Source organism: Melospiza melodia, assembly GCF_035770615.1.
Source record: "Melospiza melodia melodia isolate bMelMel2 chromosome 7 unlocalized genomic scaffold, bMelMel2.pri SUPER_7_unloc_1, whole genome shotgun sequence".
Taxonomy (NCBI): Eukaryota; Metazoa; Chordata; class Aves; order Passeriformes; family Passerellidae; genus Melospiza; species Melospiza melodia.
The window spans coordinates 5273276-5295503 of NW_026948497.1; the positions used below are offsets into that span (position 1 = coordinate 5273276).

Here is a 22228-nt window from a genome sequence, read left to right on the forward strand (position 1 = left end):
TATGGCCCCCTCCATGTCCATGTGTCCCTATGTCAGTCTCCATGTCTGTGTCCCACCATATCTGTGTTCTACCATGACCACACCCATGTCTTAGTTCAATGTCTACTTTTACCTCAAGATTAGATATTTTAAAGGCATGAAGAGAAATTAAAAGAAAATCAAGACCATAACAAAAGGATTTCAGTGTCCATGCTGGCTGAGGATCCACGTGCTTGGGCAGAAGGCAAGAACCTTTTCTGGTGGAGTTTCTATCCCACTGTCTCCAAAATCTTGGTTTTTTCCCCAGTTTTTCACCATTTGGCTATGGAAGACACCCTTGGGCACTGGGAAATCAAAATCGTGGAATCCCTGAAGTTGGAAAAGACCTTGTCCTTTGGTTCAGGAGAAATTTGGGAGAGAACCCCCAAAGGGGTTCCTCTAGACAGCAGATTCAATTGGCCCCTCCCCCAACTGGTTCAGGAAAAATAAAAGACCTCCTTGAAGGAAAGTGGAAAAACCTGTTTATTACACAATAAAACCTAAACAGTATTAAACAATAAAACCTCTTGCTGCTCTAAAAGAGAGACAAACTCACAAAGTCCCTCCATGGGCTGTAGCTTGGCTCACTCAGTCTCTTATCAGTCCCTCTGGTGCTGGAAATGCAACGGCCCAGGCCTGGCCTGGTAGGCCACAGGTGTGAGCTGCTGGTGCTCCCCTGGGTGTTCAGGCCAGAACAGGTTTAAACAGGTCCAAAGAAAAGGGAAAAACCCCACAGTCCAGGGAACTTCTTTGCCTCAGCTAGCTAAACTAACTAAAACAAAGGAGAGCTCTGTCTTGCCGCAGACAGAGCACAGGAGCAGGAATGTCGAGGAGTGAGTGCCGAGTCTGAAAATAAACTCCGTGCTTCTTCTCTACCCCTTTCAGGACAAGTCCTAAAGGTACAAAACTTATTATTCAGCATAAACAGAACAGACTCGGGAAACAAGAATCATTTAGTCCAGTCCACCCTGAACATACCTTCAACATCATTCAGTACTAGCTGATGTTACCAGAAGATAGGATTGAATGCAAGAGATTTTATGTGGTTGAAAGTCGAAATCTGCTGTCCCCAAGGAATTCCTATTGCTGGTCTGTGTCCCAATGGATGTTCCTGCTGCTGCATTTATCTCGTTGCCCACAGGGAACCAGGAAGATGTGAAGCCTCCAAGCCAGGTGTCTTCCCAACACAGATCAGCAGGACCATGGACCACCAGGGCTCTGCCCAACAATGGTCACTGGGGATCATCCAACGTGGATCCTCTCATGGCGGATGGAGCTGGAGAAGCACACAAAGCTCTTCAAACACTTGGGGCACTCGCAGGGCTTCCCTCAGTGGCGCCTCCGTTGGTGTTCTGTCAAGTGAGAGCTCTGTGAGAATCTCATCCCACACTCCCAACACTCGTAGGGTCTCTCCCCGGTGTGGATGCGCCGGTGGATGGTGAGTTTGCAGTTTTGCTTGAAGCCCTTCCCACAGTCGGGGCAGCGGAACGGCCTCTCCTCCGTGTGAATCCGCTCATGTTTGAGGAGATCGCAGCTCCTGTGAAACCTCTTTCCACACTCAGGACACTCGTAGGGCCTCTCCCCAGTGTGGGTGCGCTGGTGTTTTCTCAGGTCAGAGTTCCACCCATAGCTCTTCCCACATTCCAAGCAGCTGTAGGGCCGTTCCCCCGTGTGGATCACCTGGTGCCGAATCAGGGCCGAGCTTCCTCTGAAGCCCTTCCCACATTCCCCACACTCAAAGGGCTTCTCCCCAGTGTGGATCATGTGGTGCTGCACCAGGTAGCCCTTCTGCCTAAAGCTCATCCCACATTCCCCACACTCATAGGGCTTTTCCCCAGTGTGGATCACCTGGTGTCGTATCAGTTGGCCCCTCTGCCTGAAGCTCTTCCCACATTCCTCACACTCAAAGGGCTTCTCCCCAGTGTGGATCCTCTGGTGTTGGATCAGGACGGAGTTGTGGCTGAAACTCCTCCCACACTCCTCACACTCAAAGGGCCTCTCCCCAGTGTGGATCACCTGGTGCTGCCTCAGGGTGGAGCTCCAGCTGAAACACTTCCCACATTCCAAGCATCTGTGTGGCTTCTCCCTGACATGAGGCTTCTTCAATAGCTCTGAGCTCTGGCTGGATCGCAGGATGCATTCCTGGCTCACAGGGCCTCTTTCCTCCCCAGAGCTCCCTGGGCAGGGTTTGCTGCCCCTCTTCATGAGGTACATTTGGGGCTTTTCCTCCTCCTCCATCAGGCCACGCCCTGGGAATGAAAAATCCTGGTTTAGGGAAAAAATCAAGAGGAGAGCAGCTTGGACTGGAAAAACCTCCATGTCCAAGTTCATCTAGGAAAGTCATTAGGCATCTTGTGTCTGTAAGAACCTCCAAAACACCAAGATTCAGCACAGAAATCCTCTAAAGATCAAGATGCAAGTCTAAAATTTCCCAAACGTCGATATTCAGCAAAAACTCCCGCCAAAATAAAGAGATTCAGCCCTCACAAAAAAACAAAAGCACCAACATTTGCCCAATAAAGCTCAGAAACATCAAGATTCAGCCCCCAGGGCTTGTGGTAGATAGGGGCAGGCGTTCAGAAAATCTCGCGATGTCACGGAAAGCAGCAGGATTCCACTCCCCCTAACGCCTAGTGATAAGGGATCACCCAAGAATGTAGACCCCCCCTAGCATTATGAACTTTCGACTCCTTATTAACCAATTACAGTAAGGTAAGACCCCCTGACGTAGAGAAAAACCTCCCCGATTATAAAAACCCACGGGACGGGACAATAAAGGCCTTTGAACCGTCCACCACATTGGTATTAGTGTGTGTTCTTGGCCCGAGCGACCCTGGAGAGTTTGGGTTGCCGTGCCGTTTCCTCAGAACCAGGTCACCTTGCCTTGCATCAGAAGGCAACAGGGGCTGAGGGGAGGCTGCAGATATAGGGAGGAGTAGAACCTTGTGGTGCCACCTCTTTCTGCTCCTCCTTCTCCTCTGTCCCTGCTCTTCCTCCTACAATTCCTCCTTCTCCTGCACAATCCCACCTTTTCCTCCCACGTGCAGCATTTGACCAGTTCGTTCCTCAACCCTGCTTCTCCTTCTGCCCCAGGCCCAGCTCCCACTGCTGGCTCCCTCTTCCCCCCAAACCCACAGCATCCCACGGCAGGGGCAGGGATGGAGCTGGGGCAGGTCGGGCTGGGGCAGCGCTGGGCTCTCGGCAGCTCCCGCCTGCACTCGGTCCCCACTGCAGCCGCTCCCGCCAGGACAGTGCGGGGGGGACCGGCCTTGGCGCTGCCGCACTCCCACCTCCCCAAATTCCCCTCGAGGGGGGAACAGATGGGGAACGCTGGGAGCTGCAGGTCTGCCCAGCAACTTCTGAGTCATCAGCGCCGCGTGCTATGATTGGCTGAGCACTGCCTGAGGGGTGGAGCTGCAGCAAGTGGGGGGACACCCTGCTCCAGGGGGGATGTCCCACAAATGGGGGACCCCCATGAAAGGAAGAAGAGGAAAGTGTCTTTACAAACAGATGCTGTGAATCTGCTCAGAGATAGAGCCAGGAACCTGTACATAAGGAAGTGACAGGAGAAGCCATCAGTTTCATAAAATGTTATTAATTGATGACACAGACTGCTGCTCAGCCAAGGTCCTGCTAAATTCATGAACTTCGAGAAGAACAAAGACTTCACAGAGCCATGATAACCGTTTGCTACATAAAAGCAGGCAGCACATCAAGGGGATATGTAGTAGGTGGATTGGGAAGTCTGTTCCTTTCAAGTACTCCACCCAATGGGGAAAGGAAGAGGGAGATGCAGCTGAGAAAATTAGGATGATCAGGAGGCTGTGTCCTCCAACAATTGGAGAGACTCCATAGGAAATGTCCCATGGCCTCTGCCTTTCTTTAGGAATTAAATTACTTCTACAGGACTGGTCTGTCTGCTTTGTGGACAGAAACCTCTGGTGATGTCCATTTTTCCACACACCTTGGGACACGTCTGGAATTCCTTCCACCATATGTAGCGGCGGGCAGTGAGTGCAGCTGAAGTTGCCTCACCCAGTTTGGGTGATCGGCTCCCTTGGGGGGGGCAGCACCACGCGGGATTGATTGGGTACCCGACAGTGACCAGGAGACAGACGAGTGACACATCGGGGGGGCTGTGAAGAGTCAGCAGAGAGGGAGCACTGCAAATCTCATCAGGGAGTGCACTGGGATCTTTGGGGAGTGAACATGGCAGGGCACCCATGCAGGGTAGAAGATAGAAAGCCAGGAAAGGTCCTGTGCCAAAGGGATGATGATCCCAAACTATCTCTGAAGGGTTCCTTCTGAGAAGGTTGAGGAAGATTGCACATTTCCCCAGAGGACTTGGACACCCAGGGAGGCAATAAGGGAAGTGGAGAAGGGATTTAGATAACAGGGGATGGATGCTCTTAGTGTGCTGGGAAGAGGCTGGGTGAAGAGGAGTGTGCAGCAATAAGGTTAAGGCAAGAAGCAGCTGGAGGAATCTATGTGGTAAGGAAAAGAAAAGAGGAGGAACAGAAAAATACTGAGAATTGGGATGTTTTTCAGCAGGGTCTTATCCTCAACATTTGCCAGCTGGAGAGGAAAACAAGGAGGTCAGGGTTTCAGGAGGTTTCTCTGTGGGCGGCAGCACCGGGCGCAGAGCTGCGGCACCGGGAGCACGGGCTGGGGGCCTGTGGGGAGCTGCGGGGCCGGGCCGGGGCTGTGGGGCAGCCGGGGCTCAGCGCCGGGCGCTGCCTGACCCCACCAGCCCTGGGCAGGGCCGGCAGCGGCCCCCGGCCCCCCAGGAGGCTGCGGGACGCCCCGGCCGCTGCCCGGCCCCGTGGAGCTGCCGGCCCTGCCCGCCGGGGGCGCCTTTGGACACTGCGGCAGGACAGGGAGCGGCTCTGGGCTACGGGCTGGGGAGGGCACCCTGAGCACAGGGAGGAGGAGCAAGGAACACCTGGGAAAGGCGGATTATAAGGCAAGGATCAAGATATTCTTTGAGTCGCTGGAAAACAAATGATTCTGCAGAAAGCTCAGCAGCTGTCAGAGGATGAGCACCCACAGGCACTGAGGGGGCTGCAGGAGGGGCACAAGAAGGCCCTGCAGCACTTGGACACAAAGGCACAGCAGGTGAGTGCAAGAAGGGAGCAGCAAAAGGCCAAGCTGAAGGCAAAGGCCAGGGCACAGTTCCCACAGCCCCTGAGGGATCAACCCCAGGGCCCAAGGGGGCCCCAGCACCCAGGGCACGGCTCGGCCACAAGCACCTGGCAGAGGCATTGCCCTCCTTGGCAGGGGAGAGCCCACCCAAACAGCCCCTGGCAAGGAACCAGGGCTCCAGCTGCAGGGCACAAGGACACTGCAAGCACAGACAGCAGCACCCTCAGACAAGCAAGTCCACCCCTTGATGGACATGGTTTGGCAGGGCTGTCACAGCTTCCATCACACCAGGGACCCTCCACACTGCAGCCCTTGAGAACATTCAAGGTGGGTCTGCATTGAGAGGAGGCATTTCCTGATGGACACAGGGGCCCTCAATCCACTCTGAATCTTAGACCTAATGGGCAAAACAGTAAAGGCATGGTTTAATTATTAAGGGAATAAGTGGGAAAGATGAGCAGGTATGATTTAATCAACCACTATTAGGAGATCTAGGGGATATGTTTGAAATAAATGAATTTCTTTTTCTTCCTACTGTGATTGCAATTTACTGGGAAGGAGTTGGTGGCTGGATTTTGATATTGTAAAAGGTCATACAGCGGCTTATGCTGTTGAACTTTTGTGTCAAATGTCTGGCAAGGCCTACGCTGAAGTGACCCCAAAAATGTGGGAAGTCCCAGGGAAAGAAGGGAAATTAGCTATGGAGCCTCACCAAATTACTTTGAAGCAGCAAGGACAAGAGGTTGCTTGTATTTAGTTAAAATCAATACCCTATTCCAAGAGAGGGAAGGAAGGAAGGGCTTTCAGCTTATTACTCACTACCTGTTAAAGGCAGGGTTTTGGAGCCAGGGATCTCTCCCTAGAATACTCCAGACAACAAACTGGATGGATGGACACAAGGACGAATCACAGAATTTTCAAGTGTTAAAAAGCAGATTAACTGAGGCTCCTGCCCTGGCCCTCCCAGACAGCGAGAAAGAATTTGAATTATAGGTGGATTTTAAACAGGGCCATGCCAAAGGAATTCTTGTGTTAAAATGTTTAACCCAGTGGCCAGAGATTGGCTTCATTTTCTGCAGAATTGTGCAGACACAGCTCACATGGGAACTGAGAGCTGAAAACTGATGACAACAGGAAGATCTCCTATAGTTCAAGTCTGGCACCAAGGTAAAGCTTTGACAACCAAAAGAGCCTCTAAATGGATGAGCAGGGCTCGGTTATTGCAGTATGAAACTTGTTCAATGGCACAGGAGGATTTAGAACTGAGGACAGGGCAAGGGTTTAACCCAGCCTCCTGTTTGAACAGCCTGGAGAGGGACTGGCAAGGAACCCAGGACTGCACTCAAGGGACAGAGCTCCAGACCCAGGCTGGGAGAGATTGATGATGGGACATTCCCTGGCCTGAGGGAGAAAATGTGTTTGTGGCTGGCTCTGCAAGGGCAGCAGAAGGGAAAAGAGCAACAAGACAGGCTGTTATTAAGGAAGGGGAATCAGACACAGCGCAGGTCACCGCCCCATGCTCAGTTCAACCCGCAGAGCTGTGGGTGCTTGTGAGAGCCTGGCACTGAAATGCCCTGAGCAGGAAGGTTTCAATATCTTCTGCTGACACCATGGCACCTAACAGAGGGGCAAAGGCAATTCTCACTGCTTCGGCATTCACTGCATCACTTATCAGGAATTTCTAAAAGAACAATTCATAGAGAAGGGATTGTGGAAGCAATAGACTCAGAAAGAAGAAGTCATTTTACTGGAAAGATCCTTCAGGGGGTTATGGCAGCTTTAGGAATACAATGGGACCTCCATATCCCCTGGAACCCCCAGAGTTCAGGTCAGGTAGAAAGAATGAATGGGGAAAGAAAGAAAGAACGAAAGAAAGAAAGAATGCACAAACGAAAGAAACACCTTTGGAAGCTGGTGATAAAAACCAAGATGCCATGGGTACGGCTTTTGCCATTGGCTATGGCAAGAAGAAGAGACAGACTCAGGGCAGATATTCAATTATCTCCCTTGGAATGGATGTCTGGAATTCCTTACCCTGGTAATTCTCCACCTAGAGCAGGGTGGAGATGAGGGATGTACATTTAAGGCAGTCTGCGGCCACAATCCTGTCACTTGTGAAATCTCTCCCAAAGGAAGCTGGGCTGGCACAGAGCCTGCCCTGGCACTTGGCTGCTCCCAACACCCAGCCAGGACATCGGCTCCTGCCTAAGGAGTGCAAAGCAGCACCACTGGTGGCCAAGGGGCCCATGCCAAGTGTCCCTGAGGCCAGAAACAGCCGCCAGCACAGCTCAACACAGGGGGACCCCTCAGCCTGGCCTCAAGGGCTCTGAAGCCCCGGAGATTTGCACTTCCCGCCCGCAGCAGGAGGATGGGAGGCCGCCCCTGAGCCTGCCCTGAAGGCAACGCAGCAGCAGCCAGGGCTCCACAGCGGGCCAAGACCCTGCGCCTGCCCACAGATCCTCGCCTGGAATCCTCTGCAATCCTGGCCACCCTCCTCTGCCAGCTCCAGCCACTGGGGCCAAGCCTTGCTGCCACTGCTGCAGCTTCAGCGCTGGCTGGGCCTGCACTGCCACAGCTGCTGGGGAACACCACGGCACAATTCCACTCTGGGGCTCACTGACACCCACACTCTGGGCTGCCTGCCATTGCACTGCTGCAAAATGTACCGAGTTTGGTTCTTTTAAACCTTATTTCTCTACTCAGGCTTGGTTTGTCTTTGCCTTGGGGAAAGGAATTTTAAAGGTTTTATTTAAGGGATGTTACACCATTCAATGGAGATGAGTTCAACCTCTCAACAGACTGGGAATAGCCCAAAAGACACCCACAGAGATAACGACCAGCAACAAAACATCAACATTGCCCTGCAGCAAACAGCAACCAACAGCTACCCCAGACACTGCCCCCGGCAGAGCTGGAGACACCTGGGCTGCAAAAAGGCTGAGAAGGAAATCCAGGAGTTTGGACCTAATTTACATCAGAGGGGAAGAAATCTGGGTCTAATAGGAAACCACACACTAAAAACTTACACAACTTGGAAGCAATGAACATTAAACCAGTGGATTTCTGTGGGTTTTGGATGGCATAAAGTTTAGGAAAAATCTAGTAAAACTCACGTGTCATTCAACAATTTTCTCTCCACACCCAGGCTGTGTGTGAGTGAAATGATTTCTGTTGCACATCCTGGCCAGAATCAAGTAATTCCTTGACTTTTTAACACTGGAAATGTTGGAGAGTTTTGGCTCTTCCCACCATTTTGGTGATAAGATTACAACATTAGAATGTTTTCTTAATAATCCTTCTTTTGGTCAATAGGTCTAGGTCAGGGGTGTCAGAATCAATTTCTATTTTTATGAGAAGTAGAAGCTTTTTGGGTATGCGTGTGCGTGTCTCTCAGCGATGGCACAATTTTGGTCTGTGTTTCTCCATGCTCACCTAAATTTAGGATGCATTTGGAAAAACTAGAAGAGGTTAAAATGCGACGCTTTAACTCATAAACAGTTAACAGAATACTATATTAAAAAAGGAAAAAAAAAAAAAGACATCAAAAAAAAGGCAAAGGAAGGGGGGTGGGAAAGGAAAAGGGGAGTCACCAGGTTACTGCCCTGGAAGAGAAGCTTTGGTTCTAGTCAGCCTGAGAGGAGCTTTAGAAATGCAAATGAACACTGCTGGGCAAAGTATGGACAATGCACCTGGGTCTCTTGCCTGGGGCAGGAATTGGGCTGATTCCCTCTGCCCCTCACCCCAAGCTCTGCCTGCTTGCACTGATGGAATTTGCACAGCTCAAGGCAGAGCCCAGGGGGAGGATATCTGACCCTGCAACAGAAACGGGTGAAGCTGCAAAGGGAAACAGCAAATGGAGAATGTTGGGAAAACTTCACTTTAAAAAGTGGGGGGGGAATCATCCCTCTGCCAACCCTAACATGTGCTGTTACTGTCTGTTATATAGGGTGGATTACAGCATGGGGGGGTGTTGCTACCAGAAGTTCAGGAAAGCAGTTGGGAACCCAAGTATTTGATGTTTAAATTACAGAAAATTGGCCAATTGATGCAGCCCTGGCTCCTGAGGCAGGTGCAAATAATGGGAAAAAAATCAACGTCCACCAGAACAAATCCTACAATACCATGAACCAGCCACTGAGTACCCAAACCAATTCATATCAGGAGCCACAGAACCCATTTCTCATTTCCATGGCATCATTAGATTACAAGCTGTCCTCGGAATAACCAAGCAGACAGCTCCAGCTCCTGACCTTCCTGCTGACCAATCCACTGAAATGAGGAACACAACACTTCACCATGGGATGGGATCAGATCACCTGGTAGCAGAAGGAGGAGGAGTTAATGAAAAATTCAATGACTCAAACTGCTGTTGGCAAATAGATGACAAAGGAAAAGTGCTGAAACAGGTAACAAAGGAAACAAGAAAGCAGCTCATGTTCCAGCTAAAACGTGAAAAGAATGGCAATGGGACACGGTTTTGTGGATCCATGACAGACCATGGGTTAAACAAATGCTGCTTCTCCTCTGATGTGCTACAGCAACTCTCATCTTTGTACCATGCTCCACACCTTGAGGGTGCAGCTCATTCAGCAGGTGAGCAAGGGGATGCAGGCGGCAGCCAGGCCTCCTGATCCAGAAACGGCTACAGAAGGACAGGGAATGAGGGCACTGAGAATAAGCCCAAAACCAAAGACACAGTAAGGCAAAAAAAAAAACAAAATAAAAAAAAAATCACTGAGTTAATCTGCCTGGAGACAGGGCCAGGGACGTGTAGATAAGGAAGGGCGAAACCATCAGTTTCAAAAACTGTTACTAATTAACATGGACTGCTGCTCAGAAAAACTCCCGCTGAATTCCTGAACTTCGGGAAGAACAAAGACTTAACAGAGCCATGAATATCGGCTGTTATACAAAAGTGGGGGTGCACATTACGGAGGACATGCAGTTGGTGGATCGGCAGGTCTGAACCTTCCAAGTACCTCAGCTAAGGGGCAAATGGAGAGGGAGATGAGGCCGGGAAATGAGGATGAAAAGGAGGCTGCGAGCTACAACAATGGCAGAGACCGCACAGGTCCTCTCCCTCTGCTCAGCAATAAAGTCACTTTTACAGGACTCCTCTGTCTCCTCTGGGCACAAAAACCTCCAGCCACGGGAATTTCCCCGCACAGCCCCGGACACGGGGCAGCCCCCTCTGTCCCAGCCACAGGAACCGGGCCGAGCCAGCGCTGCTCCGGCTGCGGCTCCTGCCGAGGCAGCGGCCGCAAGGAGACCGCGGGCAGCCGCTCCCGCAGCGCCCTCACGCCAGCGCCAACACGGGCAGGACACGGCACAACGAACGCGCCCGAGACCCCTGCCGCCCCCGAGGCCCGCAGCCAGCCCCGAGCCCCCGCACAACCCAGCGCGGCTCCCACCTGCGCTGCGGCCGCCTCCGAGTTCCGCCGCCACCGTCGCCACACCGCGCTCCGGCCGCTGCCGCCGCTCACGGGCCCGCTCCGACAATGGCGCCGCTGCCAAGCCACGGCCGCCCTCAGCCCGCCACCGGGGCCAAACTTCGCCCCGCTCCCACCAATCAGCGCGCCACAACCACGACTGACGGCACCATCGGCCAATCCTAGCCAGGGGCGGGCTCTGCACACGGCACAGCCCCGCCCCGCGCTCGCGGGGCCCCCCGGGCTGCGTGAGGGCAGAGCCGGAGCTGAGGATCAGCCTTGGAACGGGCCCGGGCCCGAGGGGGATTGAGCTGAAAACACAAACAAACTTCTCCGCACCTCCCGCCACGGCTTTCCCGGCACTGCGCCTCCGGTGGCTCCGGCTCAGTGGGACGCCCTGGAGCCTCACTTCTCCTACCCCTAATTAGGAGCATCAGTGCATCGCTTTGATTTCCCCCAAAAACGGGAAAACCGCCCCAAAGCCCTGTGGATGAGTGGGGGAGTGGAGAGATTTGTGACAGAAAACTCCAAAAACTCAGAGCAAGATAATGAGAAGTAAGTGGAGACCCTTAAATCCAGCTTTCCCCCACGCCTCCCTCCTTCCAGCTGCACCTCCTACCCCGGCCGTGCCGCAGACAGGGAATGGGGCCGGGCTCAGTTCATGCCCCGGGGCTTCTCCCTCTGCTCAGGGACAGGAGTCGTTCCCCTGCTGCACCCTGGGCTCTCTCCCACCGGAGACTTCTCCAGGAACTTCTCCAAGCTGAGTCCATTCCCATGGGGCACAGCCCCCTCCAAGTGCTGCAGCGTGGGTCACTGTGCCCCGGGGTCAGTCCTGCCAGGACAGGCTGCTCCAGCGGGGCCCTCTGGCCGCGGGGTCACAGCCTCCTCTCAGGCATCGCCGTGCTCAGCGTGGCTGCTCCGGGGGCTGCAGGGGGATCTCTGCATCCAAATGGATCTGCAGGGGGATGTCTGCAGCCTCATGGATCTGCAGGGGGATCTCTGCATCTCCACGGATCTCTACATCCGACACCACCGTCTTTGGAGTCACCACGAATAGGCTGAGCTCTACCTGAAGCTCTTCTCACATTCCCCACACCCTTCCCAGCACAGGGAGGCTTTTACCTCCTCACAGTTCCCCGGGCTGACAAGGAGAAGAAGAGACATGGAGAAGGGAAAAGGAAAAGGCAGAAGGAGAGGAAGGAACAAGAAGGAACAAGGGAGGAAGGAGATGAGAAAGGAACGTGGATGGATGTAGGACAGAATGAGGAGAAGAAGGAGGGCAGACAAGGAGAAGATGGGATTTGCCTCCATGGCAGAGGGAAGGGGAAGGAGATCCCCCCAGTCCATCCCTGGCAGGATGGCGTTGGCAGTGAGGCTGTCCTGCAGCGATGCTGGGCTGGGAGATGGAGCAGCAGAGAGGGGAAAGGGGCAGTGATTCCTCCTGCCCTGCCTGGCTGTCCCAGCCTGGAGTGTCCTGGCGCTGCCGAGGCCCTTGGAGTGTCCGGCACTCCAGAGCCCGAAGCTCATGGCTGCTTTATAAAGCTGACAAAGTCGGCAGGATGGGTCTGGGTATGATCTGCAGCAAACTGGGTTTATTGGTACAGGAACAGGGGCAGAGCTGAGCAGGGCCCAGGAACAGAGACAGGGTGCAAGCTGAGGGCACAGGGGGTTTTTATCTGGGGTAGTGAGGGTGGAGCTGAGGGCCAGGGTCCAATGGATATGGGGGAAAATGGTGCAAAGGAGGGGTTAAGGGTCGGGTCAGTTAATAGGGAAACAGGGGCAGAGGAATGCAGTAAACTAGGGCCAATGGAGGGACAGAGAGAGGAGAATATTCTAGGGACTAACCAGAGATGGGTAACAGGGGTTGAACTAGGGTAATTAGGCCAACAGGCCAATGGAGTAACATAACTTTACATAAATCAGCATGTGCCTGCAAAGATCTGTGGGAGAAGCAAGCTTCTCCCATAACCTTGAAATCTATTCCTCTTATTGGGGACCAGTCCTCCACGAGTGGGAGATTAAACTCTAATGGTAGGCCCACGGGCCTCTACACCAATGCATTTTCCTTTTCTTTGCAGTCTTTTTCTTCTCCATCCAGACAAATCTTAGGATTGACAGATCCTGCCTTGGGAGAACAACAAGGGGTGAGGACCTTGGGTGTTGTGAGAAAGGAGCCTCACGCTTCAGAACTTTTAGAATTTTAATAAGGGATAACTAGAGAGACATGAATAACAGCACTGGTACTTGGCGATGGCCTGAGGCACACCTGTTAACCACAGCAACTCTTCTTATCTCCTTTTCTCCCTACATTGGTCAAATACATATTCATAATCATTATAGTAATTCAAACATTTCTTTTAACTTGTTTACATGTTCCAGGAATTCTTTAGGTTGCTTTGACCCCAACTCGCCTTTTTAGAGCACTTGCAGGAATCGTGGATAGCTGTTTTGAGGGTTGTGTGTCACTCCCTCACAAGGGCCCCTGTTCTGTGGTTTCAGCAGGTGACAGTTATTGACAGTGGAAGGGTCAGTGGCAGGGCTCCTCATCACATCCCTTCCTGAAATGGTATCTGACCATGCAGACGCTTTTTGCTATTTCCACAAGTACTTTAAATGAACATTAGCTATTTCACAAATATCTCTGAGTTATTATTGTCAGTTAGTTACAAAAATAAAAGCATTAGTTATTATTTCACAACTACAGCTACTTCTGCAAAAGTTAACATTATAACGGACAACATCTGGCATCCACTTTAATATTTTGCAAAAGCCAAAATTATAATGTATGTTTTTCACACTGTTCCCAAACTAAAATATCATCCATAAATGATGTTCTGAGGATATGAGCTACACAGGGGCCAGGGCATTGGCCACAAAAACCTGACAAATTATACTACAGCAAAAGCAGTTAAAAGTGATTACAAACTGTACTGCATCAAAATCGTTGTGATTAAGAATAATTTGCAGAAGTCAATACATAATAGCAAAAGCCAACACTACCCAGTTATTTATGACAAACCCAGGGCAGGTTTTTCCCTTGCATGGAGCACTTGGGCCTTCCCCGGGCCCCTTCTGCCCTCGCGCAGAGCCGGTGGCATTTTCCAGCACACCCAGTTTGTAACCAAGAGCCGGGTGCAGCCGAGAAGGCTCCAAGCGCCTCCTTCCAGGCTGACTCTGCAGGGCCCGAGGCTGCTCTGGGCTCTGCCAGGGCTCTGCTGGGGCTCAGCTCTGGGCCAGGCTGGGCCCGCTCTCCCCTCACATTGCTCCGGGCAGCTGAGGCACAGCGGGAGAAGGAAGGGACACGGCAAGGCAGTTGAGGTTTAAAAGAGTTTTTATTTAAAAAACTGCCATAACAAACAGGCTGTCATAAGAACCATAACAAACAGGCTGTCCTAACTACCCTAACCAACTAGCAGTGCTAACTACCATAACCAACTAACAGTGCTAACTACCATAACTACCTAGTTGACCTAACTACTGTAACAAGAAGCTGCCCTCAACTGCTTCATCTCCTCCGCTGCTCCCTCAGTTGCTTTGCTGCAGTGATCAGAGGTGTCAGGCTGGAGAGAGGCTTGGCTGATGATAAAAATGGGTGCTGCCAAAAGGATAAAGAGGAAAGAAATGAACTGTTACTTTCCAGAGTCAAGTTCCTCACAGGCTCTGTTGCAACAGGACAAAGGGAAATTGTTTGAAACTCAGGAGAGGGAAGCAGGCTCAGATTAGATCTAAGGAAGAGCTTTTTAACCAGCAGAGTGGGGAAACACTGACAGAAGGTGCCCAGAGATGTGGGAGGTGCCTCCTCCCTGGAAACATCCAAGCTCAGGTCAGGCAGGGCTCTGGGCCCCCTGAGCTGCCTGAAGATGTCCCTGCTCGCTGTGGGGCACCAGGCCTAGATGAGCTCCAAAGGAGCCTGCCAAGCCACAGCAGGCGAGGATTCTGCTTGCTCTGCGTGCGGAACGCAGCCAGACTGGAGACTGTCGGAGGGGACCCCACAAGAAAACCCCTCCCTGGCGCTGCTGCATTCCCTGCAGCCCCTGGCCCTCACCTGCAGCAGCTCCTGGGCAGCCCAGCGCCGCTCCTCGTCCGTCTCCAGGCTGCACTCGAGGAAGTCCCGCAGCAGAGCCGACAGGCGCCGGGGCTCCTGCAGCTGCGGGGTCCCGTTCTGCCGGATCAGAGCACGAGCCTGCAGGGAAAGCAAACTCAGTGCTCTGCCAGCTCCCTTCACACCCACACGGGCTCACATCCACCCCGGGCCTCAGCCCCAGCTCCAGGGGCACTTTCCTCCCTGCCACAGATGCTGCTCAGAGCTCTTTTTGCTATGCCAGCCAAAAAAACCAAACCCTGGGGCTCCCACAGCCACTGCAACATCCAAATGATCTCGCCTTGAGAGCCAGTTTCACTGGCTGACTTTGTTTGTTGGAACCTCCATCAGAAATATTGTGTTATTTCAGAGGATTCTTACATCAAGTGCATCTCTGCAGTGCCATTGACACTCAAGTAGATGCATTCCTGATGCTCCGTCCCAAAAACTGCCAGGCAAGAAAGAGGAGATTTGTGTTGCTGAAAGTTCAGGATTGGTGACAAAGAGAAAGTAGCTTGGACTAGGAAAGAAATATGTTAGACTCTAAAGGGGATGTTAAGCAATCATCTTCAGGTTTTAGACAAGTTTCCCAGTGAGACGAATCAGGGGGGTGATCATCTTGCAAAACCTCTTTTAGAAACTCCTTCAGAAAACTTGTTGGGATTTGTGGGTGGCATTTGGGGATGGTTTGGGGTTTTCTTGCAACATTAGAGCTACTGCATTCCTTCACATTTTCAGGTCATCCTCACAGCCAGAAGAGCTGCAACAACATAAATCCCAAAGCAGATTTTTGCTGGAGACTGCAGAATAATCATCTGTGTTAATGATGGAGTCCACTGGGAATTCCCTTCCCCATGTGCAGAAACCTCCAGCTGCTGCTCCCAGTGCAGGGTCCCCCTGTGCTCACAGGCCTCTGCAGCCACTGCAGAATTTGCCTCTTACCATGGCCGCCGATTCCTTGAAGTAAGGAGGTTCTCCTTCCACCATCTCGATGGTCACAATTCCAAAGGCCCAGATGTCCACCTTGGGGCCATAAGGAGATCTGGTCACAACTTCTGGGGCCATCCAGTGAGCAGTGCCCACCATGGAGCTGCACTGGTCCTGCTCAGGGCTGAGCTGAGCGCAGAGGCCAAAATCAGCTGAGGACAGAAACAAACCCTGTCAAAGGCAGCTGGAATGAGGAAACCAAGCACAAAGAAGGGCCATAGGCAGAGCAAAGGCACTGCTGGCACCCTGCTCCTCTGCTGAGCTCTCTGCAGGGGCAGCCGTTCTCAGCTGGCAGCAGGGGCCGGGCAGTGCCCCCAGCAGCCCTTGTGGGGCTCTGGCCCTCCCTGGGAAGCAGCCCCACACCCGCAGCCCGGGAGAGCTGTGCCTGGCCAGGAACACCCACCCAGCCTGACAGAGCCGTCCATGCTCAGGAGGATGTTGGAGCTCTTCAGATCCCTGTGGATCACCCGGTTGGAATGGAGGAAATCCAGGCCCTGCAGACACTGAGAGAGAACAAGAAACATGAGGGCAAAAACCAATGGCCAGAATATATCACACAAGAAAGGACGGTTCAGAATTGTGCCAGCAGCAGCTTTGCTGTGACAGGCCAGGAGTGCAGTGCACACAAGCTCCAGACAAACGGTTCAAGGCACAGCTGAGAACAGCAAATCAAATCCAAACCAGACAGAGAGTACCACAACAGCAGGAGAGAGAACAAGAACAGAGTAGAAGTGCAGTGATGCTGGCAGGCCGTTCACTGCAGAGGCTCTTTCTTCTCCAGCTCACAAAAACAACACAGAAACAAAGCTCTGAGCATGGAGCCACTCCTGTTCTCACGCCCTGTTTGAAAGGACCATCGTGTCCCAGCCATGGGAGTGACAAGCAGGATCCCTCACCTCCCGACTGACAGCTGCCATCTCTCCTTCAGCCATGCGTATCTGTCTGACAACATCCTGCAAAGTTCCTCCATCCATGTATTGCATCACCAGCCAGACATCTCCATCAACAAGGAAGCTGGAAGAGGAAAGCAATGGCATGGAAATGAAAGTGCAGAGCTCAATTCCCTCATGGAAAAGCCTGGAGTGGAGTTTTGTTTCCAGGTCACTTGTCAGTGAGGACAGAATCAGATGGAGAGACATTCCTGCCAGGCTGCACAGCCCTTGGAATCTGCACAGTCTAAAGGAGAAGGAGAGGCCTGTGAGAAAGCAGAGGCCTGAGATGGCAAGCAGGTGAAAAATGCAGTTTAGCAACAGCCCAGATCAATGTGGAACCACAACCCTTGGCCCCAGCTGGTTCAGCTCCTGAACTCATCAGTTCTACCACTCCCTGCAGAACAAGGCAACACAACTGCCAGGGTTATCCAGGGGAGGAGGCTGTGCAGCACTTGGGACAAAAGCAGTCAGAAAACCTTTCAGAAAGTCCCTTCAGAAACAGGCAAGGCCAGTGAAAAATGGGTAAATGAGGCATTTTTGGAAAGAAGAACCTGGTCTTCCTGGCATCTGTAGCAATGGAAAAGGGCTGGGAAGAAGAAGCCAAGGGAAATAATTTCTGCTGTGGTTCATCAGCACTTGTTAGAAGACACAGCAAACGGGGAGGAACTTGAAGGAAAAACCAAAGCAAAGCAACCAAAGCACATGGAGGGAGTAAACTGCCAGGCTGTTGTTTTGGGAAGATGTGGCTGAGTCAGGCATTTTCAAAACAGACTACAGACTCCAGATGCCAGGAAAGGTTAATGCAGGGCCTGGGCATGGGATAAGAGCTGAAGCACTCACCTGTCCAGAAATTTGACAATGTTGGGGTTCTTCTTGTCCTTCAGGAGCAGGATCTCATTCACAGCTCGTTCCCTGTTCTGCCCTCTGAGACTCATTTTCTTGATGGCCACCTGAAGGGACATTGCAGTCTTTAACTGCAGGAGTCTGTGCCAGGAGGCCACAGCAAACACGGAGCGAGTCTTTTTGGAGCAACAGAGCTGGGCTGGGCCCAACTGCCTTGGGATGGGACACCAGAGCTCAGCAAGGGCCATTCCCACAGCCCATTGCTCTGCCAGCTGGGGGCTGCTTACAGGACACATGGCCAGAGACATTTGGCCTTGCAAGCTCTGCAGAAATGGTCCCTCAGCTGTCAGCCTCAAAGCTCTAACAACATTCTCTGCACCTACAGTCTTCTCAAATGGCCTCAACACTCTCATTATTATTATTATTATTCAAACACATGTTGCAAGCAGGAGGTAATTCTGGTTCTGTGAAAACAGAGCAAAACAGCCAGAAACCCTTTAGCAATTCTATGGGATTTGGTCATGATTTCAGATCCAACGGCTCTGTTTGGGATTGCACAACAAAGCAAACACACACATCCATTGCTCAGGTGATGCCTGTCACAGGCTATCACTGACACCAGACCCAAACACAACTGCAGGATTTAGGAGAGAGCTTTGCTTTGACATCCATCTTCTCATTTCTGTCCCTCTCCTTCTGTGAACAGCTGAAGTAGGACTAAAACTGAGCCCAAGCAGGATCTCTCCCTAATTAGGCCTTGAGGTTCCCTTTGAAGATAAAAGGCAGGATGGAAAAACTGCTAAATAATGTTCCTGTCTGAGGCTGGGATGAAGATAAACTGGACCTCAGTCTCCAGCAGCTGATGCATTCACACTTTTAGATATGAAGACCAAGCCAGGACGTCCTTCACTGACAGACATCGCTGCCCTCCTTCCATTCCGTTGGCACTTGAGGAGGACCAAGTCTGTCCCAGCTGTGCTCTGCAGGCTGACACTGCTCTGCCTGCAGAGGAGCAGCCTGGGCAGGAAAGCTCTGCTGGCCCTCAGAGCTGCAGCCACAGCTCCCAGCAGAGGGGAAAGCCCTGCAGAGCTGCCAGCCGTGCTGGGCGTGTTGGCACTGACCTCTCCTCCAGTGGCCCTGTCGAGTCCTTTGTAAACGGTTCCGAAAGCCCTGGAGACAAAAGAGCAGAGAAGAAAGAAGCAGCGCTTTAGGCCCTGGCAGTGAAAGCCAGATCAGAAAAGAGATCTCTGCTGCCTGCAGCGTTCACAAACACCTGGGTGCATCGACCCTTCCAACAGCAGCACAGCAGCCACCAGCCCTCTGCCATGCAAGGTGTGCAAGAGGAAACTGAGACCCAACACGAAGGAACTGGGCTGGAGCAAATTCCAAATGTCCACCCTGAATTGCTTTAGCTCAAAACCTGAGGTGAGAAATGGGTGTCTAAAGAAGTGGAAAAGAATGCATTTCATCCTTTTCCATTTCCTGCCTAAGACCTGCAGGATCCACAAGGGCCCTGCCATCAGGCAGGTGATGCATTTTACCCCAGAGTGCATCAGCTCTGTGTCTGTTACTGAATGTATGGGGTCTGCTACCTGTGCTAGATTAGAGCACTTATTAGTTCATCTCTGGTTTCTGTTTCTAAACCATTAGGTTGATAATCCTGACCAGTGGATATTTTTTGAAGCAAAATATTTGAAAGAAATATTCTTGAGAACTGTTTTCTGACAGTCACCAGATGGTGAGTTGCTCTTTTAGGCAATCCAGTTCCAGGGACAGAAGATCTTCCAGGTCCTGCTCCTTGCTGCAGGCAGGACACTGCCAGCCTCAGGGGCCTTTGACGGCGCCTTGTGACCACAGTTATCAATTCTGATCAGGACTGAGAGACAGCAGGATGGTAGCCCAGTGTCTGAAGGTGCTTTGGGCTCTCCTGACCTCTCACTTGATCCTGCACCAGCACAACACCCAGCCCTGCCTGTGCAGAAGCAGCTGCCGTGCACTTACCCTTGGCCAATCTGCTCCACCTCCAGGTATTTCTGGCCAGGCTCCGCCTCACTCACGGTGTTCCCTGAAAGAAAAAACGTGGAAGACGCTCCCTCCCAGAGTGAGAGCCCGCCTTGCAGCTGAGCCAGAACTAGCCCCACTCCCTGGGGCCGTGAGCCCCTTGGTGTCAGCTGGGGAAGGACAATTAATGGCTCTGTGACATTCAGCTGCAGAGCAACCCTGGGTGCAGCTGATGCCCAGACACACACACAGCACCTGCTCGGGCACCCAGGAACAGAGCAGACGTACTCAGCTGCATCAGGCACCACTCCCCTCTCCCCTCTGGCTGCAGGGCTGTGCTGCTGTCAGAATGTTCAGCCCAGGATCCCGCAGCGGAGGGAGCTTCATTGTCCTCTTCCCAAGCAGAGGGAGGTTCTCCAGCCTCTTCCCAAAATGCTGCAGCTTCTCCATCCTCTTCCCAAAATGCTGCAGGTTCGCCATCATCTTTCCAAGCCAGGGGATGGTCACTGTCCACTTCCCATGCTGGGAGATGTTCACTCTCCTCTTCCCAAGACACAGGATGTCCTCCATCCTGTGGGAGGAGGATGGGCGATGGGAGATGTCCTCCATCCTCATCCCACACTGCGCGTTGTCTGTTGTCCTCGTTCCACTCCGGGAGATGTCCTCCATCCTCATCCCACACTGGGAGATGTCCTCCATCCTCATCCCACACTGGGAGATGTTCTCCATCCTCATCCCACTCCGGAAGATGTCCTCCATCCTCATTCCACACTGGGAGATGTCCTCCATCCTCATCCCACTCCGGGAGACGTCCTCCATCCTCATCCCACTCCGGGAGATGTCCGTTGTCCTCGTCCCACATTGGGAGATGTCCTCCATCCTCATTCCACACCGGGACATGTCCTCCATCCTCATCCCATACCTGGAGATGTCGTCCATCCTCATCCCACACTGCGAATTGTCCGTTGTCCTCCTCCCACTCCGTGGGAGCTTGGCCATTCTGGGGCCACTCCAGGGCACATCCACCGTCCTCGTCCCACACCGGGAGATGTCCCCTGTCCTTGTCCCACCCCGCGGGAGCCTCGCCGTTGCATTCCCACACCGCGGGATGTTCGCCCTCGTCTCCCAGAGCAGCGGGAAGTTCACTGTCATCTCCCGGCACTGAGGGAAGTTCGCCCTCGTCTCCCAGAGCAGCGGGAAGCTCACTGCTGTCTTCCTCCTCTTTGGCCTCCTCTTTGGAAGCAGAGGGAGCCCCAGGAGGTGCTGGTGCTGCTTTTGTGCCCTGTGGACAGACGGCAGCGTGAGGGACGTGTCTCAGTTATCACCTTATTTATCCTCAGCTGCACATCCAGCTGCACTAAGCAGAAATTGGGTTCAGAGCTGTTCCAACTAACAATGGGCTAAAGTCAACATTGCCACTTATTGTTGGGAATTCAATATTCCACCATGGCTAAAGCCAGCAAGCAATCCTCTGCCTGCAAAACCAGACCTGCAGCCCTTCAAAAGCTCTTCAGCAGAAAAGGAGAAAACTGATGGGAATTCCTTTGCTGCTGCTGCTGCAAAGACACTGACAGGAACTTTCCTTCAGCCTCCCAGGCTGGCACTCGGCTGCCACAGGCTGAGCTCACAATTTGCTGCACAATTCCAAACACCAAAGGTTCCTTTCCCACTCACCGAAGGAGGAGCTGCTCGGAATGTAGACATGAGGTGCCCTGCAATGGGAGAGGGAACATGAACCAGATGCTGTTAGGAGAAAAACTGCCTGTGGTGGGAAATGCCAGGGAGCAAGGCAACCCCGAGAGAGCATTTTGCTTTCACAGCATCCCTCCAGGAGCCACATTCCCTTCCCGCAGCAAGCAAGAGAACAGCACAAAATACTGGGCTGGGTCAGTTCTTGGCTGGAGCAGCAAAGGGAGGGAGTTCCAGGCTCTGCTGGCACAGACTCCCTGCTTGAGGGAACAGAACCCCCCAGGGCTCATTGCAGATGCTGTGCACGCCCTGCTGGCTGCAGACACCCCCTTTTCCAGCTGCAGCTGCTGGCAGGAGCTCTCCCAAAGCAATGGTGTCTTCATGGCAATTTGGTTCCAAAGTCAACACAGCTCCAGAGGAAGAACAGAAAGCACACAGCAAGCCCAAAGCCACTGATGCTGCAGGAAAGGAAAACCTCGACTTACGTGCCAAGTGGGTTAAAAAATACCCTGAATAAGCCACAGAGTACAGAGTGCAAACTGCAGCAGCCACGTGCTGCATCATTTTGGCTGCGCTGCACACGTCTGCAGCCTGTAGCCCTGCAAGCACAGAAGGACACCCGTCAGGGCTGGCCTGGCTGCTGAGAATGCCTCGGGCAGGAGGATCCTCCAGCAACGAGCCCAGAGCCACTCTGGGCACTGAGGCCTCCGTGTCCCACAGCAATGGGAACACCACGGGGACGTGGCGCTGTTCCTGTGACATCCCAGCAGCAGCTCACGCAGAAACCGCCTGGAAGGTTCTCCTGTGTCACAAAGGAGCACAAAGAACCCTCCCAGGGCACAGCCTATAGCCCAAAGGGTGCAAGAGGAACTCGGAAAATGCAGCAAACAAGGACACCCCATAGCCCAGCCTGCACACTGAGGAGGAACAAGAACGGTACCAAACCAAAGGAAACGTTACCTTTAGTCACTGATACTTCTGACTAAAAGCATCAAACCTTGTTCCATCTGGGATCTTTGTTCTGGTTCTAAATGCAAGCAAGGTTCTCCACTCTAAATACACAGAAGGCAGGAACTGGGGAGGAGGTGGGGTTAGGAAGGAGGAGG

The 22228-nt window shown here is 52.6% G+C and overlaps 2 protein-coding genes across 2 annotated transcripts; both read right to left on the reverse strand.

The window, feature by feature from the left end:
• Nucleotides 1–483: 483 nt before the first annotated feature.
• LOC134432780 (zinc finger protein 239-like) lies at nucleotides 484–8983 on the reverse strand. Its single transcript, XM_063181690.1, has 2 exons — nucleotides 8850–8983; nucleotides 484–2267 (listed from the first exon to the last, which is right to left on the reverse strand). Exon 2 carries the CDS (start codon nucleotides 2254–2256, stop codon nucleotides 1348–1350), a length of 909 nt encoding a protein of 302 aa, XP_063037760.1. The 5' UTR covers nucleotides 2257–2267; nucleotides 8850–8983; the 3' UTR covers nucleotides 484–1347.
• A 6958-nt stretch (nucleotides 8984–15941) lies between these two features.
• LOC134432868 (eukaryotic translation initiation factor 3 subunit A-like) lies at nucleotides 15942–22200 on the reverse strand. Its single transcript, XM_063181747.1, has 8 exons — nucleotides 22083–22200; nucleotides 21108–21145; nucleotides 19722–20715; nucleotides 19434–19497; nucleotides 18554–18602; nucleotides 17430–17539; nucleotides 16554–16671; nucleotides 15942–16160 (listed from the first exon to the last, which is right to left on the reverse strand). Exons 2-8 carry the CDS (start codon nucleotides 21135–21137, stop codon nucleotides 15942–15944), a joined length of 1584 nt encoding a protein of 527 aa, XP_063037817.1. The 5' UTR covers nucleotides 21138–21145; nucleotides 22083–22200.
• Nucleotides 22201–22228: the final 28 nt, after the last annotated feature.